The sequence below is a fragment of the Panthera uncia genome, assembly GCF_023721935.1.
Source record: "Panthera uncia isolate 11264 chromosome C1 unlocalized genomic scaffold, Puncia_PCG_1.0 HiC_scaffold_4, whole genome shotgun sequence".
NCBI classification, from domain to species: domain Eukaryota; kingdom Metazoa; phylum Chordata; class Mammalia; order Carnivora; family Felidae; genus Panthera; species Panthera uncia.
In genome coordinates this window covers 81,141,414-81,150,428 of record NW_026057585.1, presented here as the reverse complement: position 1 = coordinate 81,150,428, position 9,015 = coordinate 81,141,414, and the positions used below count along the sequence as shown (strand labels likewise).

At 60.0% G+C, this 9,015-nt stretch overlaps 1 protein-coding gene across 1 annotated transcript in view; it reads right to left on the bottom strand.

Annotated features, from left to right (window-relative positions):
• Positions 1-278: 278 nt before the first annotated feature.
• The window catches only part of ADGRB2 (adhesion G protein-coupled receptor B2), a 29,310-nt gene continuing 20,573 nt past the window's right edge, over positions 279-9,015 (bottom strand). Inside the window, 10 exon segments of the mRNA XM_049617617.1 lie at positions 279-748; positions 1,160-1,216; positions 1,316-1,414; positions 1,798-1,833; positions 4,173-4,792; positions 5,431-5,470; positions 5,844-5,939; positions 6,238-6,409; positions 8,460-8,558; positions 8,852-8,937. Coding sequence (XP_049473574.1) covers positions 563-748; positions 1,160-1,216; positions 1,316-1,414; positions 1,798-1,833; positions 4,173-4,792; positions 5,431-5,470; positions 5,844-5,939; positions 6,238-6,409; positions 8,460-8,558; positions 8,852-8,937 — 1,491 coding nt within the window. The 3' untranslated portion in view covers positions 279-562.

Below are 9,015 nucleotides of genomic sequence, written 5' to 3'. Positions count from 1 at the left end.
ACGGGGGAAGGCCAGCTGCAAGGGGTCCCATACCACAGGCCCAGTCTGCTTACCCACCCAGGCCCTGACGGGAGACAGGATGTGTCCGAGGTCATCCAGGAAATCGGGGGCAAAGATGGAGTCAGAGCCCAGGTGTCCCCTCCCAGTCAGGGCTGGCCTGACCCCATTATGCAATTTGCTGAGACCAAGTGAGGTGAACCAAGGAGACGGAACAAAGCTGGGGTCCCAGGGCTGGGCCTTCACCTGGGGGAAGCAAACAGCTCAGCAGCAAAATCCACAGAGTGAAGTTTATTCCCGACAAAGTTCCCCTCCCCCCTCCCCAGCCCAGGACAGGGACAGACAGCCTGGGGTGAAGATGGGGGGGCCTCTGAGAAACAGGGAAGGGCCCTGGCCCCCCAGGCCATGCCGTGTCTGGCTTCCCCAGCCCGGCTGAGTCCACTGCGCCTCCCTGCCCAGCCCTCGGGAAAGGGGAGGGGGCGCCGGCTCCTGGGTGGTTCCAAAGTGGAGTGTGAAAATAGAGAGATATATATATTTATACGCAGTGGGCAGTCCGGTGTGGCACTCACACCTCTGTCTGGAAGTCGCCATCAGGTGGTTCTGTGGGCTCCCAGGCTGCTGCTCGGTGCAGGGCCAGCCGTTCTCGGGGCTTGGGGGGCAGCGAGCCCAATGTCATAGACTTGAAGGTGCTCCAGCTCTGATGTCTCCGCTGTTGGGACAAGCCGGGGTGCTCCCCAGGGCTGGGCTTCTCCTGTGGGGGCAGTGGGAAGGAACCCGTGGAGATGGGCTAATACCCTCTCACTCGTTGTACAGGACAAACCGAGGAGGCCCAGAGAGGGCTGGTAAAGCCCAAAGTCACCCAGCAACCAGGTGCCTGAGCAGAACCGAAACCCAGATCCGCCTGGTTCCGTAGTTGGGTTCCTGAGCCCGATGCTCTGAGAGGCCCCTGGGATCATGTCTTCTGTGTGCCCCCCCCTCTTCAAGACCCTGCTGGAGTCTCTGGCAATGCTCCCCATCCCCAGAGCAGCCTCACAACTGTCACTTATGCCATGGGTGGACCCTCAGTGAGCTAGGCTGAGGTTGCCCAGGAAGGGGAGGAGGGCTGGGAGGGAATGAGCCCCTCGGAGCCCACCTGACCCCAACCCAGCTCAGGGGCACTTACGCCGGTCACGCTCCGTTCGGCCGTCCCACCCGAGGACACACTCCACCGCTTCTCCCTCTGCAACGGGGGCCACGGGTCAGGGTCCGACCCCAGGGGGCCCTGTGTCAGGTTGGGCCCCGAGCTTTGGGCAGGGAAAACCGAGGGAGTAGCCCTCACCTTGGCTGCGGACTGGCTGCGGTAGCGGTCGAAAGTGTGGAATTTCTGGTTGAGCTCGTGGTAGAGTTCCGAGTGCCGTTTCCGGGTGTGCATCACCTTCTGGGAGCCACAGGGTGTGAGAGGAGGTGCTCCGCACTGGGGTGGCACTGTGAGCCACCCCCCACCCCTGTCCCCTGGCTCCCCACATCCCTGCCTGCTGTTGGCCCTCTGGGACAAGGCCTGGGTCTCCCTCTACCCCGGAGTGATGCTTGGGCTGGGATCAGGGGATGGTGGGAAGCCCCCGTGGAAACCACGGGTTCAGGGTCCTTGGGTCAGACTCTGCAATGGGGCTTTGGCTAATTTTAGGAGTGGGCCCTCCAGGGACAGACACCACCCACGGATGCCCCCCAACACACATGCGCATACATGCGCATATGCGTGCGCGTGCGCGCGCGCGCACGCGCACACACACACACACACACACACACACACACCCCACTTACCTCAAAGTCCAGGTCTGAATATCGTAACTTCTTTCGCTGGGAGGGAGCACCAAGGAAACAGTGAAGGAGAAAAAAGCTTTTTACCACATGCAGTGGCTTTAGAGACAAGAGACCTGGTACCCAACATCTGCACCTACCCCTGTAACCTTCCTACAGCACAGGCCCAGGAGCTAGGAATACTTCAGGGCAGCCCTTGGGGTTGTGGGAACAGGACGGAGGTCTGGGGGATGAGGAGCTGAGGCATGACCCGGCCACAGGGCTGCAGCTCAGGCCCCAGGCCCACACCCCTGCTGCTCCCACACATGACTGAGCCTGCAGGCAGACACTCACAGGGAGACCGCACACACAGACACACAACAGACGTGCGACCACACACAGACATGGGTGCCCACATGGGATCAAAGAGCAGACACTCCTTCCTCTGTGCCCCGGACTCTACCCCTCTGCCCCATCTCTCCCCACTCTCTCTGCCAGCTACAAGCTCCCCTCTCCTTGGAGCTCTCCACTTGTCCTACAAACACGAGGACTCAGGTTTTCAAGTCCTTCCTTTGACCCTGCCTTGCCCCTTTCCCTGGTCTCTGCACCACTCCAGGCCCTTTCCAGCCCCTCACTTGCCCAAGAGCATTCAAGGCCCCGGTGACCTACGCAGCATCCATAGCTATTCGAGGAGGAGGCCTTAGAATCTTAGAATGTTGGCACCAGGAGCACTCATGAGACCAAAGTCAACTGTCCCAGGTTACACTGGGGAAACTGAGGTCCAGAGAGGAGAAGGGACTTACCCCAAGGCCCTCAGGAATGATGCTAAGACCGCCATCTAAGATTTCCCAAGTCCTAGGCCCAGCAGACATGGTCATCACCACTGGCCTCTATGACACCACTCTCTCCTGGTCCTTCCACCTCTCTGCCTGCCCCTTCTCCACCGTCCACCCTGGCGTCCCCAACACTGGGCCCTCCGCGCTGTGCCCTGGACCTTCTCCTGCCCTTCCCTATGCACATGGGTGACACATGGGTGTCCTCTCTGTTCTGGCCACCTCTCTCTTTCTGGAGGCAGTGGGACATCTCTTCCTGTCCCCAGGCACCACACACACAGCTGTGCCCAACTAAAAAAACTCAGAATTCCCCGCCCCAAACCCGCTCCTCCGCCTCCACTCCATTGCGGTTGCCTGCACCAGAATTCTGGACGTCATCCTTGACCCCTCAAGATACTGCCACATTTATTGCTACCTCCCACACAAGGAGCCTGAAACTGGCCCCGCCTCAGTGGTCCAACCCTGGGCAGGTGTCCACAGAACAAAACCTGCCATGATGCTGAACGCACTCCTCCCCAGTGCCGGTGTCGTTTTGTCTTTGTTATGCCTTCCGGTTTTTGCCATCTGCAGCGGGAGCAGGCACCAAATGTTCAAGAAACATTTTGGGAGAGAAACTCAACTTGCAAACCTCTAGCTGCTAACTTAATTTCCTTTGTGCGGAGGATGGGGAGAGGTTTCTGAGGCCAAACATGAGCAGCCAACAGTGTCTGAGCCGTGACTCCTGCCCCTGTCCTTATCCACATTTCCACCATTCCTCCCAGAGTTCCAGAATGTTCTGGAGTTCTACAGTGGACCACTATCACCTGCTTGTTCCCAGCAATTCCCTGACGTGGCCAGAGGGAGGGTGGAGCCTCCAGAAAACACACAGGTAGGGAGAGAAAGGGGTTTGTGTTTTCTCAGGAAAAGAGGGCCAATGACCACAGGTCCATGGGCAGTGTCTGAGGCTGATTCCAGGGATGTTAACAGCAGCAATTCCCAATTATCTAGCACTTACTACCTGTTCCACACAGAGACAAACGTTTTATACCACTCAATTCGTCCTCGGAACAACTCTACAAAGAGTCTCCCTGCTTTACAAGTGAGGAAACTGAGGCTCGGAGAGAGATTCGCTAAAGATCTCACGGCTGATCAGTAGCGCCCAGATCCAAACTCAGACCTGCCAGACTCAAGAGACCCAGGCTCCCAGGGCCTGGTGTGGCTTCCCTAACAACACAGCACTTAGCCTGAGCCACAGGCCCCTCAAAGGAAGACCCATCCTAACCAGTTACCTCAAAGAGACACTGAAACAGGCAGGAATGCACCGAGAAGTGTGCTCTCAGCACACCAAGTCCAAGCCCATTTCAGGGGTTCAGAGAAGCCAGGGTTCCCTTGTGTCCGTAAGCACAGACGGAGGAAGAAATGCACAGTGTCCACGCTCCCAGCCACTTTATACAAAGGTGCCGCCCTGGGGAGGGGGGAGGTGCGCTGCTGGCTGTCCCTTCCCTGCGGCTGCCCGCGACTCAGACACAGTTTCAGGCACACAGGGGCAGGCCTCCCACGCCCACCCCATGCCCTCCAGCCCCTCACCTCCAGGGAGCCCAGCTTCATGGTGGAGCCCGGCACAGTGCGGGGCATGGTCCGGCTGCGCTCCCCTGGCTCAGATACCTGGCGGGCGCTGGGTGTTGGTGGTGGTGGCTGGAAGGTCATCCCATAGGGGTTCTGTAGAGACCCATAGGCGGGGCCCAGCCCCAGGCCCGAGTGGTCCACAGACAGGAAGCTGGGGTAGCCTTCGGCAGCATGGGGCACTGTCTTGGCAGCCCGTCTAGGGGTGCCCTCGGGCCGGGCCCTCGGGGGATCTTCACCACCTCCGCCCCCGCTGCCAGGCTGCAGGCTCAGAGTCCGCCGGGGCAGCACCATGTAGTCCCCCTCGGAGCCCGGCTCGGGCCGGAGCCATGTGAGGTCCAGCTGCCGCAGGCCACCTTCCCCACACACGTACACGGGGTTGGCCTCCTGCGGGGGCGGTGGCTCCCCCAGGCCTGGCGAGGCTGCCATGGGCACCAGGATATTCCCAGGCAGAGGTGAGAAGCTGAGGCCGCCCTCGGGACCCACGAGGCAGGACTTGGGCTCCTCGTCCTCATCCAGGGACAGGCGGGACAGTGTGCCCGTGATGGTAGACGGGTTGCAAGTGTTGACCTCCTTGAACAGAACTGGGGGCGGGAGTGGGAGAGAGGTAAGTCCTGGGGAGGAGGAGGCCCTGATGCCCTTGCCCAGGCTGGGGAGGTATACCAAGCCCCTGGGCTTGGACGGAGGAGGGAACTGAGTCTTGGAGAGGTGGCTACGGGGTAGATACTCTCTCACACACCGGGCATGTTAAGAAGAAGAGTGTTCAGACTGGCCCAGAGGCCCACAGCAAGGCAGGGCAGGGCAGGAGCTCCCATAGGTCAGTTCCCGGTGCAGGTCCTGAGCTCTGACCCCCCACAGCTACGAGGCTGTCAAAATGGCCTTGCTCCTCCCCGTTCCCTGGCAGCTCCTCCCCAGGAGCCAGAACTGGAGATTCTGATAAGAGGCATGGGAATCATATAATAAGGTAACGGCCACTAGATGCCCTGCACCCTGCTAAGCATTTGACGTCCCCTCATTTATTTAAGGCTCAGAGAACTAAGCTGTTCGCCCAAAGTCACACATTAAGTGGTGTTCACAACCTTGACTCCAACTTAGGGCTGTCTGACTCTACAACTAAACAGCACGACCAGACTGCTAGCAGGGCCTCCCACGATGGGGCCGGAGGCCCTCCCTTCTTACCCACCCCTGGGGGCTGTTCTCGGCTCCGCACCGGCAGACTCACCTGTCTGACAAGCCAGATCCACATCCTTTTCAAAGTCTGACTATAGGCAGAGAGGGACAGAGCAGGTGGGCAGAGAGAGGATCCATGTATCAGGGTGGGGGGACGGGGCTCAGGCCCCTCCCTAGCCACCCAGAGGGGCTGCCCTTGGCACACTGCCCAACAGAGCCCAGAAGAGCCTGAGACATAGTCTTCTCCAGCCTCGCCAGATAGGTGGGAAAACCGAAAGGGGAAAAGACTTGCCCAATGCCACCAAGCGGTCAGTGGCTGGGCCTGAATCAAACCCAATCTCGGTCCCCTCCCTGTCTCCCATCCCCTCCACGGATGGGGAAGATGAACGTGGGGCGGGGGGACAGGGGAGGGGTGGGGAGCACACTCAGAACCCACCCTCACCCTGCCTAGGCCACCTCACTCACCAGGATCTGCAGCTGTCCATTCTTACATGAGTCAGGCGAGTCTTCACTCTCATCGGCCCGGCACACACCCATCTGGCACTTCACCACGTCCTGGACCTGGGGGCAGCAGGTGTCTGCTGGGCCTGAGGCCACCACAGGGCCCCTGGCCACAGCTGGCTGTGCCTCCCACCCCAGGCGCCCAGGCGGGTATGGAAGGAAAGAGGCGCATCCAGTGTAGGGGAAGGTCAGAGGGGAGAAGGAGCCCTGGGAGGCCAGGAGTCCAAGGACAAGGCTGTCCCAGGCTACCAGCTTCTAATACCAAGGGCTGCCCAGCTGGGGGCCCGGTTGGGGCTTGGATCCTCCCAGTCTGCACAGGTGAGGTGGATGGGAGGGGGCAGGAGACGCCCAGCCCCACCTCTCGGCGCAGGAAGCAGTGCACAGCAGTGATGACAAAGCCCTGCGCCGAGTTGAAGACAGCGAAGAGAGCCTGGAAGAGGACTGAGCGGCGGTCTGTCATGGCCAGGACGGCTGACATCCAGGTGAGCGCCAGCAGGGGCAGCACCACGCAGGAGCTCCAGAGCGAGGCCCTGAGGACAGCAGCAGAGGGTCCATCAGGGTGACGCTCCAGGGACGGTGTGGGGGGCTGAGTCCAGGCCTCCACTCGGCCTGGGGTCCTTAAGCTGCCCAAGACTGGCAGGGCCCCAAACTCTAAGACCTCAGCGATGTCCCCAAGCAGACAGAGGCTGAGGAGCCCGAGGCAGAGAAACAGAGAACAGAGACAGAGGCAGAGAACGGTGGGGGCCAGAGCAGGGACCAGGAGAGGTGGAAGGGGCTGACACAGTGGACCTGAGCCACAGTCAGAGGCAGCATCAGGGGACAGAGACGGGGAAGGTGGAAAGAGCCGGTGGGAGAGAAAAGGAAGAGGGAGGCAGACGCAGATGCTGTGAGTTTCAGCCCCAGTCTGCACGGAATCACGGGCCTGGGCTGCACCCCCCCGAGATTCCAGGAGAGGAGGCAGGAGGCTAGACGAGGAGAAACAGCGGCCAGGGAGAGAGAGCGTGGAATAAGCAGACACACAGAAAGATTCAACAGCGCGAGCGCATGGAGGACGTCAGAGCGCAGATCTTTGGGGATGGGGTCCGGCCCAGTGAAGCACAGGCTCTTCCCTCTCAGGTCCCCAAGGAGGCGGTGCCAGGCTCCCAGAGGCTGCTCAGAGCCCTGGGCAGAAAGATTACAGCTGGGGCTGGCCGTACAAGCTGGGGTCATGACCAAACCCACACATCCGCCACCTCCTTGTCCAGGGTGGGAAAAGGCAGATGGGGTCCTGGCATCCAGGCACAGGAGCCAGCCCGCCCTCCCTGGCTACTGCCCACATGGGCACAGTGGGGCAGGCTTGCCACGCCCAGCCTACTCTGCCTCGTGAACACCTGGGTTGGAGAGTCAGGCAGCGGTGGGAACAGCTCTGCACCAGGCAGAAAGATGGGCAGGGGGCCAAGACCTGTCCTAGGAAGAGAAGTTCAGGGCTATTCAGCCTGGCAGGGGGCGGGCCCAGTGGTCTCCACAGCCCCCGGAGGCAGAGCCAAGACTCCGAAAGGGCCTAATCACAGTCATAAGAGCTACCATTGATTAGCCACCAATCCTCTGCCAGGCCCTACACTGAACAATTTACATACATTAGTTCGCACTGTGATCAAAACAACTCCAATAAACAGGCATGGGGATTATTATCCCAATTTACAGATGAGGAAACTGGAGTGTGCCCAACTAGGAGAGAGAGACAGAGCTGGGATGCAAACCCAGCTTGGCTGCCTCTAGAGCTCCAGCCTTTAACCGTTAGTTCTGAGAGACTGGGTCAGAGAGGCAGATGGCAGCCTGAGCGAGAGGGAGCTTTCTACGATGCACAGCTTCCCAGAGATGGTGCCAGCCGCCTCCAGAGGCGGTGAGCCTCCTGACCCTAGAGGTGTGTAAGATAAAGCTGGACCCCCACTGGTCAGGGAGGCTCAGATGGATTTCTGGCCCTGGGTGGGAGGCTGGGCCCCAGGCTCCTATAGATTCATTCATTCATCCTACTCGCGCATGGCTGCGATTTTAAGATTGTCACCTTCCAGAGGTATCTCCTCAAAATAATTCTCTAAGATTCTCTGCCCCCCAATTGATTGTGAGATTCAATGCCTCTGAAATTCTAAATCTCAGATTCTATGACAAATGATAAGACTATGATTCACTCATTCTAACATTCTTAGCTTGTGATTGTCTTATTCTAAGATTCTATCGCTCTAAGGTTCTATGGGCTCACAAATTCTAAGGGCCTCACATTCTAAGAGCCTCTGTAGGTTGGGAGTGTAAGGAGGGCTCCGCAGCTGTGCCTGGATAAAACATAAGCTGGGAGTGGGGGCAGGGGTGGGAGCAAGGGGTGGGCACAGGAACCCAGCATTTTCCCAGAGGCACAGACATTCACTCCCCGTTGCCCTTTGCCAACGTCGATGCCAAGCCCTTGAGAGTGTGTGGAAGTCGGCAGGGCAGGGCAAGCTTTCCGGGGCGCTGGGCTGATTCCCTCCTCCCCCCAACCATGGGCACTGCCCCCCATTCTTTTGCCCCCGCCCGCCCCCACCCCGCCCCCCGGGGGGCACAACTAACATGGCGTTCCTGGCCGAGGCTGAGCTGAGCAGGGGGCTGGGGACCGCTCCGCACGCTGAGCAGGGGAGGAGCAGGCTGGCCCAGGGGCACCGCTCCGACCTCGGGGGCGGCACAGACACGGGAGAGGGGGGGAGACACATGGGAAGCGGGAGGAGATGGGGCAGCACGAGCCCCAAGTGGGGGGGGGAGGGGGAGGGCAGACGAGAGAGAAAGAGGTGGGTTAGGGTGGGCGAGGGGCTGCAGCAGAGCACTCCGGGTGCCCACCTTGCCTGCACCCTTGATGCACCAAGGTCAGGGAGCCCCGGTTGGCATCGTCAAGCCCTGAGTCTCCAAGAGGCCCGGCCCTCCCTCCCTGGACCTTTTCCTACAAGGCCAAGTCACAGCCCGCTTACCCGGCCCTCTGCTTCTTGGACTTGTCCGAGATGCCATCACGTGCCATGAGTTTGTTGAAGACGATGATCCCAATGAGCATATTCACCTGGGGGCCCAGCGGGCAGGGGGACACAGGATCAACAGGCGCCCGCCTGGCAGGGAAACCCCCAACTGGGAGCTAGGG